Source organism: Phoca vitulina, unplaced genomic scaffold (genome assembly GCF_004348235.1).
Source record: "Phoca vitulina isolate PV1807 unplaced genomic scaffold, GSC_HSeal_1.0 scaffold5, whole genome shotgun sequence".
Lineage (NCBI taxonomy): Eukaryota > Metazoa > Chordata > Mammalia > Carnivora > Phocidae > Phoca > Phoca vitulina.
Window position 1 is genome coordinate 28,238,292 of NW_022589708.1, and position 17,414 is coordinate 28,255,705.

Below are 17,414 nucleotides of genomic sequence, written 5' to 3' on the forward strand. Positions count from 1 at the left end.
TTTAGTGTAGGCAGTAGATGCGCTACATGCCTGTAAGTATGAGGTTATGTGTGTACAGGACAGCGTGCTAGGAGATGGGATGTACCGATGCCAGATGTATAGGTGTCTTTGTGTATAAGGTTAGGGATTGAGACTTCCCTTTAAAGGGGTTTTAGAGTTCTTGAGCAGATCATGTTCAGTTTTTCAATTTGAGTTTCCTATATATGCGGTGGAATAAAGAATCATGATGTTTACAGGAATAAAATGTGACTTTTGCATTTAATGAGTATTTTCTGTATCTACTTACTTTCCTAAAAGTGATCATTTTATTTCTTTAGAAGTCGTGATGAGAGGAAAAAAGATGATCGTTCTCGCAAAAGAGATTATGATCGAAACCCTCCTCGGAGAGATTCATATAGAGACCGGTACAATAGAAGACGAGGCCGAAGTCGAAGTTACAGCAGGAGTCGGAGTCGAAGTTGGAGTAAAGAGAGGCTTCGTGACCGGGATAGGGATAGAAGCAGGACTAGAAGCAGAAGCAGAACACGAAGCCGGGGTAAATAATCCATATATCTGTATGTTCTGATTAGCATTCTTCTATTGTGAATACGCTGCATTTGAGGGTTTTAAAAATGGTTTTTAATTTTTGTCAGTGTTGTCTTCATTTTTTCTATTTTGATTTATTTTGTGGTCAAAGTGAATGCTTTTTTAAAAATTTCTTTTAAAAATTTTATTTCATGTAAATTAAAACCACAGTCACCACTGCATGCCCATTGCAATGACTAAAAGTAAAAAGGCTGACTTTATCTAATATTGGTAAGGATAGAGATAAACTGGAACTCTCTGGAAAAAACTTTCACAGTATCTTAAATTTAAATCTACACCTACCAAATGACCCAGCCATCCCAACTCCAAAGTATTTATGTAAGAGAAACAAAAGTGTATTTCCACACAAGAACTGTACGCAAATGATCATGGTACCTTTCTTTGAAATAGACAAAAACTAGAAACAACCCAAATGTCATGCGAATGGATAACCTGATGCATCCATACAGTGGAAGAAGAGGATGAAACTTTTGATATATGTCACAAAAGGATGAATCTCAAAATTATAATGCCGAGTGAAAGAAGCCAGATAAAAAAGAATATACATGTATATAAAATTTTAGAAAATGCAAACTAATCTCTGGTGACAAAAAAAAATCAGTGGTTGCCTTGGATGGAATAAAGGGCAGAGAATTATCAAGGAGTGCAAGGATATTTTTGGGGGTGATGAATATGTATCTATATTATTTTGGTTATGATTGGTTTCACACGTATATACATAGATAAAATTCATTAAATTGTATAAATATGTTCAGTTTATTATATAAGAGTTATATTTTAAAATTAGGAAAACAGTTAAAATTCTCATTTCAGATGAATATATTTGCAAGAGCATGTCATTTCCAACATGTATAATTTTTCTTCCAATGTGTGTTATTTAAAGGAAGATACTGGAGGCAATAAAACAACTAAAATACTTCAAGTAAAACACCTTTACTCAAATTAGATTTTTTGCTACTCTTTTAGCTTTTATTGTACAGTCACCTTTAGTCTTTGGGAAATAATATTTACGGGTTTTGTATAAGCTTTATACTTCTCTCTTACTCTTAGAGTTTTCCCTCTCTGTGATCTAGGCCTTCTGCACATTGCTTCACTTAAGTAATCTCCTTTATACCTTTTCTCTCTCCTTGGGACCAAACACAGCTCAGTTAATGGTTTTGTTCATGTTTAATATGAACTCTTTTTCTTTCCTCTTAGCTCATCCGTTTCCGTCTTCAATAAATAGTTTTCACTATTTAATACTATTAATAGTGTATACTATTTATTTAAAAAGCCATGCTAGGATCTTTGGGTGGATTACAACTAAATGTTCATCAGAGAAAAAATAACCATACTTTTATTGTATATTTTGTTTCGTGGGCTGATGTTATGCATACTAAGATTCCACTGAAGAAAATAAAAGATCTCTTTTCTGTAAACAGCACTCCAAGAAAAAAAAGCTCATTAAGTGCAGCAAATTTTGTGTGATTTTTATAGTTCAGGTCATATTGAAAAGAAATAGCTTATCTTGGAACATTGTGTATTCATTTAGTAGTTTTTAAAAGAAAAGGAGGCTTGTGTACAGTTTGAACATTTTCTCTGTGTTTAGCAAAAATACCACTGTTTTGTAGATCTGGGACTTTTTTTTATAGCGTATAGTTTTATAAGTTATTTATATTTTGTTGCAGAAAGGGATCTAGTAAAACCTAAATACGACCTGGATAGGACAGATCCACTAGAAAACAATTATACTCCAGTCTCTTCGGTACCTAATATTTCATCTGGTCACTACCCTGTACCTACTTTGAGCAGCACTATTACAGTAATTGCTCCTACTCATCATGGTAATAACACTACTGAAAGTTGGTCTGAATTTCATGAAGACCAAGTGGACCATAACTCATATGTAAGACCACCAATGCCAAAGAAACGGTGTAGAGACTATGATGGTAAGTCTTTTACTGTTTCCTGAAGTACTGAATTAGTATTTCCAGTTGACTAAATTCCGCAAGTTTAGGTTGCACAGTTATTCATAGAAAGCCCAGTTAATGGTGGTAAGTTAGTCTTAGGCACTTCTTGAATTCCTCAGTATTATTTAAACCTTCATTAGTCACTACTGACTATTGTATATCCATCTAAAGATAGTGCTTATTTACACATAAGTCTTAATATATTTTTGGAGTTTACCAAACAGGAGCAGTATGTACTGAGTTGTGTATCTGGGAATCTGCTACCGAAACATTCGTGACAAAACTCACTTCTTTAGAAATCAGTGGTTATTGGCATGTAATTAGAACCTAGAAATGTGAATATCACCTGTAAGAATTTTATAGATGAAGACTGTCAAAGTTTTACTGTAAAAGTTTTATAAATTGTACTAAAGTTATAGTTGCAATATTCTCAGAGTTTTAAGTGAGATTTATTTATTTATTTTTAAAGGTTTTATTTATTTATTTGACAGAGAGAGACACAGCGAGAGAGGGAACACAAGCAGGGGGAGTGGGGGAGGGAGAAGCAGGCTTCCTGCTGAGCAGGGAGCCCGATGTGGAGCTCTATCCCAGGACCCTGAGACCATGACCTGAGCCGAAGGCAGACGCTTAACGACTGAGCCACCCAGGCGCCTCTTTTAAGTGAGATTTAAATAAAGGAAATGAAAAATAAATAAGGGAAATGCTTCTAATGACAGAAAATACGTAAAAGTTTTATATCCTCTTGCTAGCTAGGTATACTCATTTTAATTTGTGGATATACTTTTTTAATGTGTATGTTAGCTATATTTACTTTGTAAGTATTTTATGTTACTGGAAATTAGCTCTTGTGTTATTGTTAGTTATACTGGCCCAATATTAAAATTATTCTTTTTTTTTTTTTTTTAAGATTTTATTTATTTATTTGACAGAGAGAGAGAGACAGCAAGAGAGGGAACACAAGCAGGGGGAGTGGGAGAGGGAGAAGCAGGCTTCCCGCCGAGCAGGGGCTGCCCGATGCGGGGCTCGATCCCAGAATCCTGGGATCGTGACCTGAGCCGAAAGCAGACGCTTAACGACTGAGCCACCCAGGCCCCCCAATATTCTTATTTTTAAATATCTTACCTTTGTTAACTTACAGAAAATTTATATATCTGACACTTTCCATATATCTAATTATTCTTCCTTACAGAAAAGGGTTTCTGTATGAGAGGAGACATGTGCCCTTTTGACCATGGAAGTGACCCTGTAGTTGTAGAAGATGTGAATCTTCCTGGCATGCTGCCTTTCCCAGCACAGCCACCAGTTGTTGAAGGACCACCTCCTCCTGGACTTCCCCCACCTCCGCCAATTCTTACACCTCCACCTGTGAATCTGAGACCCCCAGTGCCACCACCAGGCCCATTACCACCTAGCCTACCACCTGTCACAGGTAAGTAAATCTGTTTGTTTGCCAGTACCTATTATCTATCCATTCATAGCCTTTTTAAAAGTTAATAGTTTGATGCTTGCTTTTGTTAAAAATACCTAAAATAATCCTAAGGATGCCTGCTAGAAACCAAGGGCAAGATTCTCTTATTTAGAATATATCCCCACTTTGCAGGCTTTGCCAAACCTATGGTTTACTGTGGTGTGGAGTGGCCCTGACATAGCACATCCCTGATGAATCCCAGCTCTCAGTAGTTCTTTATAGCTTAAGACAAAGCTGTTTTGGAATACAGTAAAAGGATATTTTACCCTAAAAATCTAATACAGTTGTAAGAACTTGAGTTTATAGATATTATAATTTTGCTGATAAATGAGAATATCATGTTTGGATATACAATAACTTATTTTATTTGTTTGCTTTCAGATGATATTTCTTATTCTTTGGTTTTGACAGGACCACCACCTCCACTTCCTCCTTTGCAGCCATCTGGCATGGATGCTCCCCCAAACTCTGCAACCAGTTCTGTTCCTACTGTAGTAACAACTGGCATTCATCACCAGCCTCCACCTGCTCCACCCTCTCTTTTTACTGCAGGTGCAGTTTTGCCCCTCTTTATATTCATAATGTAGTGAGGTTTTAGAGCAGAGTTTAGATAAGGAATTTAAAAATGTCTAGAGAGTGACTAGCTCTATTAGGTTTATTTTTCTCACTAAAATCATATAGAATAAAATGTAGAAATGGTGAATGTATATTAAATGCAAGTCCTCAGGGTTTTTAAAAGACTAAGTTATATTTTTTATTTAACTTATTTTTATAAAACTAAATTTTCTTTTTTATATATATAGCGTGTTAGCTCTGTATTAACAATGTTATATAATTTACTTTTTCTGTTATCAATATAAAAAATTACCAAGTGGCGTTTTATAATTGTTTTTTAATTACAGTTTTTGTATTACCAGATACATATGACACAGATGGCTACAATCCTGAAGCCCCAAGCATAACAAACACTTCCAGACCTATGTATAGACACAGAGTACACGCACAAAGGCCTAACTTGATAGGACTAACATCAGGGGATATGGATTTGCCACCCAGAGGTACTATTCATTAATCTTTTCTTCTTATTTTCATATCAAGAGTGGCAAACATTTATAAAGAATATGGTCCTACATTTATTGGGGTTGAGTAAGGGATGGTGATTAAGTTTATTCCTCCAATCCTTTGGTCTCTCTTAAAAGAAAAGGTAATGTGCGGTTCTCTATTTGTGTTACTGGTGACACATTGTTCTGTCACTCAAGGGGAAAGGAATTTCCTGAAAGTACATATTTTCTTTTTTTTTAAAGGAGAATAAATCTTTTATTTATTTTTTTAAGACTTTATTTATTTGAGTGAGCGAGCGAGAGAGCACGCGCACACAAGCCAGAGGGAAAGGCAGAGGGAGAGGGAGAAGCAGATTCCCCACTGAGCAGGGAGCCCCACTCGGAGCTTGATCCCAGGACCCTGGGGTAACCTGAGCTGAAGGCAGATGGTTAACCGACTGAGCCACCCAGGTGCCCCAAAAGTACATATTTTCTAAGATAGCTTTTTTCGGGGTATTTTGTATCTTTTGCCGTCTTTTTTTTTTTTTTTAAAGATTTATTTATTTATTTTAGAGGGGAGGGGCAGAGAGGGAGAGAGCGAATATTAAGTAGGCTCCATGCCCAGCGCTGAGCCTGATGTGGGGCTTTATCCCACGACCCTGAGATCATGACCTGAGCCTAAATCAAGAGAAATGAAGTCAGATGCTTAACTGCCACTCAGGCGCCCCTGTCATTTGCAGTCTTAATTGGTTCATTTAAACATTTTCTTTTTTAAGATTTTTTTTTTTTAATTTATTTATTTGACAGAGAGAGACACAGCGAGAGAGGGAACACAAGCAGGGGGAGTGGGAGAGGGAGAAGCAGGCTTCTCCCTGAGCAGGGAGCCCGATGCGGGGCTCGATCCCAGGACCTTGGGATCATGACCTGAGCCGAAGGCAGACGCTTAACAACTGAGCCACCCAGGGGCCCCTAAACTCTTGAAAAGTAATGCTTTAGGGGTGCCTGGGTGGCTCAAGTCAGTTAAGTGTCTGCCTTTGGTTAGGGTGGTGATCTTGGGGTCCTCGGATTGAGTAATGCTTTAATTCCTGAAGATCGTTTTTTGTAGGTTGGATAATGAAATAAGTTTATACAAACTTTTATACTTGATATGTATTTTACATATAAGAATTTGATATTGGTTTGCTTATAATATTTTAATCAAAAGGAATTATGTTTTAGGAAGTGATTCATTTGCTTTTAAAATTTTCTTAGAGGAGACAGACCTTTTGCTAAAATTTCTAAATGAGAGAAGATAAGAGTTTCGATGATAAAGTCACAAGCTGGGGCAGCAAAACTGCTCTCCTGGAGGTGCAACGTGATATGAAGGTTTAGAGGAAGGGAGAGAGCTCACATTAATTTGAAAGAGGGAGCATTGGCTGCAAATACCAGGAAGTGAGGGGTTGTCATCCATAATGGAAAATATATGTAGGCCAATAAAATATATTTTTTCCCCTAACTACTTCAGCTAACTTTTAAATCCCATTTTCTTTGTGGTCTTGCCTTGTTATCTTTTTTTTCTAGTGGAAAAAAAAAAAATCATGCCTCATCAATCATGAATAAAAGTCCAGCTTGTTAAATACTGGTACCTAATGTGGTTTAGTAAACTTGTGATTACTTACACTTTGCATTTTTTTATTTGTTCTTTGAAACTATCAAATTCTGCATCTGTTAACTTGATTGTTCAGAGGACTTTTTTTTATAGAGGTGTGGGGAACATTATAATTTATACCCTATTTAATTTATATCATCTTTGATTATACAGGAAAGTGTTTCATGTGGCTGCCACCTTTCCCTCACATCTTTTAAATTCTCACTGAGGAATCCTAATAGCTATCATTAACAACAACAGAAGAAAAATATTTTTTAAGAGTTTTTTATAAGGGATGTAAGATTGTTTATAAATGAAAATTATAAGCCACTTAAGATTGTGGCTCTTCATCTCCCAAGTCTCTCCTGACTAGTTCAGAGAAAATCCCTTTCTTCTTTGAGTCACTACTTAGTACCTTTCTTTTCATCATACCCATACTCTTTGCTTTTACTGGAACCTCCTACATGAAGTCATCTCTTTCTTACCTTGCTGCTTAGGTGTGGCAAAAATATATGCTACTGCAGATCAATATTTATTAGACTCATTCCAATGCCAGGCAAATTTTTTTGATGGTGATTAAGAAAAGGAAGAGGGATCACACTCCTTGCATATAAATCTTACCATGTAGAAATTGCAGTTGTGGCAATTTCAGCTCCACCCGTGTGTAGTTACAAGTTACGGGAAGTGGCCCTATTGAGAGAAAAATGTCTAGTATGTATGGTTAGAAATTTGAATGCCTTTTCCTGTAGAATCATTGTATATAGTGATTATTTTAGTACTGTGCTTCATATACATCACATAGTATTTTTTGTGAATTGGTTTAGGAATATATTTTCCACTAATAACATTGTTTTTATGTACCACAGAACTGATTTAGCACCCCATTTAAATTGAGTAGTACCTATATTTCTGTTTCCTCATCTTTTTTCATTCTTCCTCCTGCCAAAATGTTTTCATCTTTTGCCTATTTGGTTTGAAATTTATTGTCCTGGTTGGTGACAGATACATAATTAAAAGCTTTTAATATTATTTATTATATAATTAGTGTACATTTCTTATAGTCTGTAGATGATGGCCTTAATTTAAATTTGTCATAGACTGTTATGTGATAATTATATTGTTACGTTTCGTACTTTAAACTTGATGGGGAATCATCATCATTAAACATATGAAAAAATTTAGGCCCATTGATATCTTAGAATTACTAATGCAAGTGACTGAGAGACTCAGAATTGTTCTTTCCAGATTTCTAAGGAGGTAAAGAATTTGATAGATGTTCCTTGACTGGATATAGGTAGGAATAAGGGCTAGGTGGTTTTCCATTTGCTGTCAACAAAACCAGTGCTAAAAAATTTTAAGCATAAAAGCAATTTATTAAAAGGATATTGTGGGGTAAACTCAGTATATATAACTAATAGACACATTTACTAATTGTATACGAAGAGGAACTTCTGTTTTTAACACTTCTTAAATAAATAACAATGAAAGAGAATCTGAGTGAGAGAATATAGATGAGTTGGAACAAACACATCGCAATGACTGGGGGAAAAATATATCACTGCTTTTCTTAGTGAACCTTCAAATAAAGAACATATTAAAGTAAAAAAGGATATTTGATAGCTCAAAAATTCAAGAAAGCCAGTGAACCAGGCTTGGGATGCAGGAGTAAGGCCACAAATCCTGTTGCAGAACTGGTCTTGTGAAGATACCACTGGGCAAAGAAACTGCCAACTTGCACTGTGAACATCACCAGTGTTAGATACTGGATGTTTCTACCTGATCTGCTGTGGAAACATAGGATGAGTTAGCTAAAGAAAGGGGGTAGATAAAGCACTTACACTCCATAATACTTTTGAGAAACTGAAAACTTTATGACTGGAACAGAGGGAGTGAGATATATGGAGGGAGGTAAGAGACCAGTTAAGGGCATTTGAAGAATTCTAGAAAAAGAGATGATAGTATAGTAGCTGGAGTAGGGTACTAACAGTGGGAAATGAAAGATTTAAATTTAGTAGAAAGAATTGATGACATTATTGGATTGAGGGACTTAGAATGGGTGAAATGGAGAGGATGAAATTAAAGACACCAGGTTTCTGCTCTGGATAATTGGGTAGCTGATAATATCATTCATTGAGAGGAAGAACAGATTTGGTAGGAAAATAAATTTAGTTTTGGAAGTGTTTAATTTGTTGTGTCCTGGGGCATTTGAAGAGAAATATCCAGTCGGAGATAGGATCTGGACATCAGGTCTGTAAGAGACAGATGGTTTAGAACATACAGATTTTTAATCATGAGCATGTAGAACAGTGGTTCTTAATCTTTTCTTCTGTGCCATTAGTAATTGTGGGAGGTACAGGGAGATGGAATGAGGCATACCCAAATCTGCAAGCCTGACTGACACAGGTTCTGAAAGCCCTTCTCGTGTTTCTGATATACTCTCCTTCCCTTTGAGAATCACTAAAAATGATGGATGAAGCCATGGTAATAGCTGTCTTAAGGTGATTGTGTAGAGTGAGATTGGAAAGTCTAAGTAAGTAGCTTGGAGAATGCCAGTATTTGAAACAGTGGGCAGAGAAGAGGGAGCTTACATAGGGCACTGAGAAAATGAAGTCAAAAAGGCACAGACAAAAGCAGGGAGTGAGAAGTCCTGAAAAATAAGAGAAGATAGGAGAGGACGGTGATCAACAGCATTTAATGATCAAGAGGTCAAGTAAGAAAAGGACTGGGATGTATTTATAAGCTTAAGCAACAAGTTTTAGGACATCAGCAAATTTAGGATGAGCACGTTATGTGCAGTAATGAGAGCAGCTGCCAGTTTTTGGAGGATTAGTGAATGGGTGGTAGGGAAGCAAGTTAGCAAGTGTAACATCTCTTTAGGAAATAGCTGTGAGGATGGGGAGAGGGGGAAGGCCGTAGCTGGAGGGGAAGTAGTTTTATGAGGTTTCATTTAAAAACGGGGTAATTTGAGCTTGCTTAAATGTTGATGGGAAGTGCCAGTTTAGAGGAAGAGGTTGAAGATGAAGGAAAGCAGCAGAGCTCGGGGGCACTGATTTTACTAGTTCTTTATATAGGACGAGTTGCTGGAAGGAGAATCCAGAAAGTACAGTAGACTAGGTGAAAAGTAATGCAAGTTTGTACCAAGCTTGTCTCAGAAATGAGAGGAAATCTGTGTAAGATGAATTGAAGGGATGTGGCCATGGCACTCAGAAATCAAATAGTAGTTTCATTAATAGAAATGCTTAAGAAAGATTTGAAAAGTACATTTGATATGAAGATAATTTGTACTTTGTATGTACTCTGAGTTTTGAGAAACCTGTAGGATTTTCAGAACTAGATGGCCAGAGAAAACCAACAAGTTAGAAATTGAGGGCTGACTCTTAGAGTTCATGTGCGGTAGAGAGATTGATGGAGATCAGAGTTGTAGCCATCCATGAGAGAGGTTGTGCTGAAACACTTTAAGTTATTTTGGTTAGTTGTATGTTTAGAAATATTAAGAATAGGATATATGCAATCAATTTATCCATCTTTTAAAAGGATTTTAAAATTATATTTTTCTATGTGGATTAAGGTTTGCATGTTTTAAGCTTTAGTGTTGTTTAGGAATAACAGGTTAAATATACCTATGTTTGTCACATTCCAACTAAGTAAATGAAAAGTGTTGAAAGTAACATATATATACACACACACACACACACATATATCTTTTGTACTGCATTTCAATCTTGAATACCTTTTTAAATCAAGTATGCTGGGGCACCTGGGTGGCTCAGTCGTTCAGCGTCTGCCTTCGGCTCAGGTCATGATCCCAGGGTCCTGGGATCGAGCCCCGTGTCAGGCTCCCTGCTCAGCAGAAGCCTGCTTCTCCCTCTCCCACTCCCCTTGCTTGTGTTCCCTCTCTCACTGTCTCTCTCTGTCAAAGAAATAAATAAAATCTTAAAAAAAAAAAAATCAAATATACTTTGTGTTACTGTGTTGATATTTAAATAGGCAACTTACTTCAATCACAACTCTATCAATTCTTTTTTTTTAAGTTACAAATTCTTAAAGGTCATTGGGTTAATGTTAAATTTTGAATACATTTAAATTTGAATAAATGTTAAATTTAGATTGTGCATTTGATTTCAAAACTATGAACTCAAAGCCTCAAGATGGTTTATTTGTACATTTATTTATGGGGAGGGTGATGGCAAATGGAAACAGTCATGTGGATTTTACACGCCCCCCGCCCCCCGCCTCAAAAAGAAATGGCCTGCAGAAGTCATATTGTAATTTGACATGTAAGAATTACTGAGTCTTCTTTAGTTAGGTATGAAATGAATTCAGAATAAGTTAAAATCCCTTAGATTATTATATTTGAATCTACATTTATTTCTATTTCTTCTAAAAATGTGTATTTGGACAAAAAGCCAGAACTTTGTTTTCAGTCTGCATTTAAGGAAGTAGCTGTGATAAAGAGTATTAATCTGTGCTCTCTTTTCTTTTCAAATAGAAAAGCCTCCTAATAAAAGCAGTATGAGGATAGTAGTGGATTCAGAATCAAGGAAAAGAACCATTGGTTCCGGGGAGCCTGGAGCTCCTACAAAGAAGACCTGGTTTGATAAGTAAGCTGGCAGGGAAAATTGAGGAATTTTATTGTACAGTGATTTTTAGGATACTGGAATATTATTTGGCAGTATAGTATTCTCTTTCAAAATGAGCTTTATATAATTCTGTTCTGTAAGCAGTCTCACACTATAGTGTACATTGATTTCTAAATATTTGTAAGTTAATTGGTACTTGGAAGGCATTTTCATATAGAAATGGTGTGGTAGTCAAGAACACAATTTTTCCTCTTTCTACCTTTCCCCACCTCCAGAAAAAAAACACTGCTTAACTTAGAGATGTCACTGAAAACTACCTATATAAAGGATAGTCATGAGCCCACTATTAGGGTTGGGTCAGGTTTGGGAGGAGGCTTTAGCATGTGGCCAAGTCCTATTAAGAGCTGGAAAGTGATCTTTTGGGGAGCAGGGGAGGCTGGATAGACATTAAAGTTGTCAGGGAAGGGCTTCAGAGAAAGAGGGAAGGAACAAGAATGTTGGGATGCATGTGATGATTCTCTTATAAATTTGCAAGTTAAAGGAGGGAAGGACCTGGATCACACTTTCAGAACTTTAACATCATTTGATAATGGATAATATCCAGTGCTGGCTCTGCCTGTAATTCTGTGATGTAAGGCAAGCAGTGTAACCTCTCTGGGCCACAGTTTTGTCCTTTTTTCAAGTGCCAGATGTATGGTTTACAGTTTTGACATTTTTTTTTTTTTAAGTTGGAAAGTGGTTGAGACGGTTGTACCTTGTTTTTAATCAGTGTTTTAGAATAGGATACATTTCAGTAAGCTAGCTTTTGCAGAAGTGCAACAAAAACTGTATATGCAAATTTACTAAAAGAGCACTGGACCTTTCCTGCTTAAGTAGGCATGGATTTGAAGTGGAACATAATAAATGGCATAGAAGAACCCTTCTCAGCTTCTATGAAAGATATGTACAGTACTAATTTGGAAATTTCAGTTTTTGGAAGAAAATTTAAATTTTCTTTATCAACCAGTAATTTCAGTTTTGAAAAAACAATTGAACTTAAATTGTAAAACTTTATTAATTTGTGCTTGATAGGGGTTTATCTATTTGAAAATGGATAAATGTATTAATCAACTTGATTTTTGTTACAGGCCAAATTTTAATAGAACAAACAGCCCAGGCTTCCAGAAGAAGGTTCAGTTTGGAAATGAAAATACCAAACTTGAACTTAGAAAAGTTCCCCCAGAATTAAATAATATCAGCAAACTTAATGAACACTTTAGTCGATTTGGAACCTTGGTTAACTTACAGGTAAGAGCTATGAAGTAATTCTCTTGTCTTTGCTTAATTATTTAGGGAGGGAGTTTAATGTAGTAAGAAAAATACTTTTATAAAGGAAGATGGAAAATTTGGTGACATTCTAAATTTGGAAAATTGGAATGAGATGAAACTGTATTTTTGAAACAATATGTGATTTTGAGTGAGTTTTTTGCTTTCAGAAGGCAGTTTTGATTATTATATGCTTCCTGCCTAATAGAAGTTATTATAAAATTATAGCAAACTTTAATCAGAGTAGGAAAATCTGATCTTTTTTATTTTTTATTATTTTTAAATATTTATTTATTAGAGAGAGAGTACAAACAGGGAGAGTGGCAGGGAGAGGGAGAAGCAGGCTCCAGCTGAGCAGAGAGCCTGACGTGAGCTCAATCCCAGGACCCTGGGATCATGACCTGAGCCAAAGGCAGACGCTTAACTGACTGAGCCACCCAGGTGCCCCGGAAAATCTAATGTTTAATAGTGTCCATTTCCTTAGTTTCTCTGAAGCATTACAGCAGAATGCTTGTCAGGTTGTTTTTGCTGCCTGTATAGTGGGAAGCACTTAACAGATACTTTTGGGGCCCAAACACCACGTGATCCTTAGTTAGTTTAAATATTTAACTTTTTCCTCTATCACTTTTGAACATCCTTAAGGATTAAATATCAGTACATTTTGTATATGACTTCACCTATCATTAGACCTTGGCTTGGGTATACGTAATTTGTGAGGTTATTTAGTGTTGAGTTTACATTATATGATATGTCTAAATGTTGAAATAATGTTGGGCTTTTTTTCCAGTTTGTACGATGTTCTTTTAAACTAAAATAATTATTTCCCATAACCTGATAAAAATAAGTTTTAGAGAGTACAACTGAAGTCAATTATTTGGAAAATTTTGCTTTCTTGACATTTAAAAAATAATATAAAAAGAACATGAAAAAATGCATGCTTCCTTGGTGTGGGGCAATAGAAGTTTGTATAGAATTTAAAGGAAATGTTTCCCCTTCAGCTCTTTGTGTTCTTCTCATTCCTTTCCATATATCCCCATAATCCTATTATTGTTAAAAATATATCATGTATTATTCTAGTTTTTTTTTATTTCTGTGTCTATCTACTTACCAGTTAGCACACACAAAATATATATATTTTGGGCCTGTGGTATACATATTACCCCATAGTTACCTAGTCTTAAATATCTGAATATCTTTTTATAGCAATTTAGTTTTATCTACCACATTTAGATGGAGACACAAAAAAGTTTTTGGAATATTCTTTTCGTCATACAATTTAACTGCCCTGGTAAAATTAATTTAGGAAAATTTTCAAAACTGAGGAGCAAAACATGGTATCTCACTGTTGTTTCAGGTTGCATTTTGTACAGTCCTTAGTTAACGTATCTTTGGGAGTGAAAGTAAACTATGGTAAATAATCTAGATATAAGAAAGGGTAAAGATAGAATATTACCTGGAGGGACCAGAATTTCATCTCTTGAGGAATTTTACTGGATGAAGCAGTGGATTCTTTTGGAATTCACTGTTCTTAATATTTTAAATCTTAGGTTGCTTATAATGGTGATCCTGAAGGTGCTCTTATCCAGTTTGCAACATATGAAGAAGCAAAGAAAGCTATATCAAGTACAGAAGCAGTACTAAACAATCGCTTTATTAAGGTTTATTGGCACAGAGAAGGAAGTACCCAGCAATTACAAACTACTTCTCCAAAGGTAAGAGAGAGATTTGTGTGAAATTCACTGCTTTTCTTAGAAAGCTCAGCATAGTGTTTAAGAGCAGCAGGAGTGCTGCAGTCAGGTAGACTTGAGTTCAGATTCTGGCTCTAACTCTGTTAACTGTAAAGACTGAAGGAACTTACTTAATGTCCCTAACCTGTTCTCTCATTTTATTGTGAAGTTAATTCCCTAGTTTAGACAGTTGTAGGATGTTAAGATGTAAAGCATATAGAAAAGTCCCTGGTAGATAGGAGATACTCAGTATGTGGTAGCTATACATATTCCAGAAACTCAGACTGTGTGTTCATCTTGGAAATCCTTCCCTTCCTCTCTCCCTCCCTCCTTCCTCTTGCTCTTTTTCAGTGAACCAGTCACTAAGTAATGTTAGATTAGTTGCTTGTAGGAGGGTTTATAGCAGTTTGTTTCTCAATTGAATTTTCTCCTGTTCATTATTTACTTTATAAATAAGTTAATTTATGCAAAGAAAAACATCTGTATATGTGTGTGAAGGAATTTGGAAGACAGGTTTTGATTATAAGCTGCGCTTTTAAAACTGTCTACATGGGCAATTTAATAACAGATAACAGAGGTTACTTGACATGTTCATGAACTAATCCTCTTGTTTAACATTTTTTCTTGTTCTGAGGTAATGCAGCCCTTAGTCCAGCAGCCCATTTTACCTGTTGTGAAGCAGTCGGTCAAAGAGCGGTTGGGTCCAGTACCTTCAAATACTGTTGAACCAGCAGAAGCCCAGAGTGCCAGTTCAGACCTTCCTCAGGTAAATGAAAAGTCTTCTCCTTGTGTCTGTCCCATAACAGGTTCTCAGCAAATTAGTTTCCCTTGTGATTTGAATTATAGTTAATTGTATATATTTTATACGGAAATATCATAGTCTATGAACTCCACCTGTAAATTTTCTTTTTACCGTTAGCATAAGATTTTCACATTCTACTTTTCCTATAGTATTTGAATTTTAAATTCTCTCTCTAGTTAATACTTGAGTTCCCTTTCATTTTGTGGAGGAGTTATTTTCAAGCAAAACTGCCTGATAAATGAAGTTCAGTACACTAAATCTTATTTTTCCCATCATCTTTTACTTAACTAGATTTCTGTTCCAGAGAGAATGATACAGTAGACTGCACCAAAAGCTTTTAGGAAGGGAAGGCTTTTAAGCCATCAGGTTTTAGCATGCTTGATAATACTGTTTCAGGTTACTTATGCAGCTCTCAGAACTTTGCATCACTTATTCCTGACTTTCAGATTCTCTTCTCCACATGTCATTCCCTTCCCACTGCCTTCCACACTTGAGTGGCAGTTTCTTGTTTCTGCACTCTCAGTCTCTGAAACTTAGCTTTCTTTTGTCTCTAGATGTTTCAGCATTTGCTGTTTAAAGTAGTGTTAGGATGTAGTTAGGATGCTGTTTTATTAAAATAGTCTTCCTAGATAATTCCTGAAGAGTAAGATAATGAGAGTCTATGAAAACATGCAGAATGGAAATTGATAAATTCTTAGTTACTAAAAAAAACCCCAATTACGATAATAATTCCCCATCCTGTTATCTCAAATCATCACCAGAAACAGTGTATTTGGCTATAAAAACATACTTTAGGAAAGAATGACTTTTATTTTTTAAGCTTAAGAAGCAGGCACATATTTTAATTACTCAAATCTGATACTTACAATGTTCACACTTTCTACTTGTCAACATAGGATTCTAAGAATTTATGATTCTGTATCAGTGGAGGGGACTTTAGTAAATACCTGGTTCAAACCTTACTTTACATCATAATTGTTTATGATTGAGTAATACTGCATACTGTTTGTTTTTCCACACACATTTTCTTTCTGTCTCTGTCTTTGAAAAAGGCCCAAGTTTGTGTGATTAACATCTGTATACTTAATGAGTCAGTATATATTAGTAGAATCCGAATGTTCAAAATCCCAACAGACCTATATGTTTGGGGAAACACTGAATATGTCCATTTTAATTTTTTTAGAATGTAACTAAGTTATCTGTGAAGGACAGGTTGGGTTTTGTATCAAAGCCATCTGTTTCAGCAACTGAAAAGGTAAGAAGAATAATAGCATGATGTGTTTGTCTTGGCTTCATACATGTTTTCAGGTGGCATCTTAATTTTTTAATTTTTTTCATAGTTCTAAACTCTTGCTTCTTAATAGTATCTGTATCTCTTATTCCTACCTTTTTGCTTTCCATTTGCTGAAAAAGAAAAATATTTGCCTATACTTTTTTTACTTTTTGCATCAGCATTTTAATATTTGCCTCTCACTGTATGTCCATGTGCTTCCTTCTTTTCATTTTCTCTCTTTATTTACTATATTTTCTTTAGAGATACTGTGCATTTTAATTTGAAAACTCTGGCAGCCTAATGGAAAAGGCCACAAATTAGGAATTTTACCGGAGTTTGAGTTCTGGCTCTTCACTTACTAACCGGCATGATATTGGGCAGTGCTCTTAACCTTTCTGATTCTTTTTCTTCATTGGTGAAATGATGATTGTAAATTTGTGTTGCTCACAGGGTTTTGTGAGGATTAAATAAAATGATTCATTTAAAAGTATTTTCTAATTGGAAAGGATGATGTAAATGTAAATTTTTTATTTATTACTAACAGCTATTGTACATAGCCTGACAATTGTCATTTGTCATTTCTTTTTTTAAATGATGGGGTAAATACTGATTAAGACCATTCATGGACCTGTCTTACAGTTCTGTGTAGATGTGTTATTTATTTTTTTCTATTTAGGTATGAGTGAATGCTCTGGTCTTTAGTCTTATTTGGGATATATGGAATCACAGAATAGGATTAGATAATTTTTCTCATTTCTCTGTCCTCACTTTAAAAAGAAGGTAAGGCCCAAGTGGATGTACTAGGAAATACTGAGTCAGGACTGGAATGTGGGTCTCCTCTATTTTACATCCATGGCTCTTTCCATTATTAAGATTATGTAGGAAGTTGACTCCATATGTTACATAGAGCATTCCATGAGATGGCTAACCTCTCTCCACTGGTTCTTCTGTATATTCTTTTCCTTATTTACCGTGTTAAACTACGGCAATTCTAAAAATTTGAATCCGAATCTTACTCTGTATTTCAGATTTTTATCTTGGGCACCTCAACATTACTT

At 35.6% G+C, this 17,414-nt stretch overlaps 1 protein-coding gene across 10 annotated transcripts in view; it reads left to right on the plus strand.

Annotated features, from left to right (window-relative positions):
* RBM26 (RNA binding motif protein 26) overlaps positions 1-17,414 on the plus strand; it is an 84,627-nt gene that overhangs the window by 32,466 nt on the left and 34,747 nt on the right. For 4 of the 10 annotated variants that reach the window (XM_032402796.1, XM_032402797.1, XM_032402792.1 and 1 more), the window contains exons 5-14: positions 318-535; positions 2,253-2,513; positions 3,724-3,963; positions 4,384-4,554; positions 4,905-5,060; positions 11,159-11,270; positions 12,377-12,536; positions 14,102-14,266; positions 14,916-15,047; positions 16,267-16,338. In XM_032402796.1, the coding sequence (XP_032258687.1) occupies positions 318-535; positions 2,253-2,513; positions 3,724-3,963; positions 4,384-4,554; positions 4,905-5,060; positions 11,159-11,270; positions 12,377-12,536; positions 14,102-14,266; positions 14,916-15,047; positions 16,267-16,338 (1,687 nt within the window). The remainder of the gene's footprint in view (positions 1-317; positions 536-2,252; positions 2,514-3,723; positions 3,964-4,383; positions 4,555-4,904; positions 5,061-11,158; positions 11,271-12,376; positions 12,537-14,101; positions 14,267-14,915; positions 15,048-16,266; positions 16,339-17,414) is intronic. The other 6 variants (XM_032402793.1, XM_032402794.1, XM_032402795.1 and 3 more) reach the window with 6 other exon arrangements.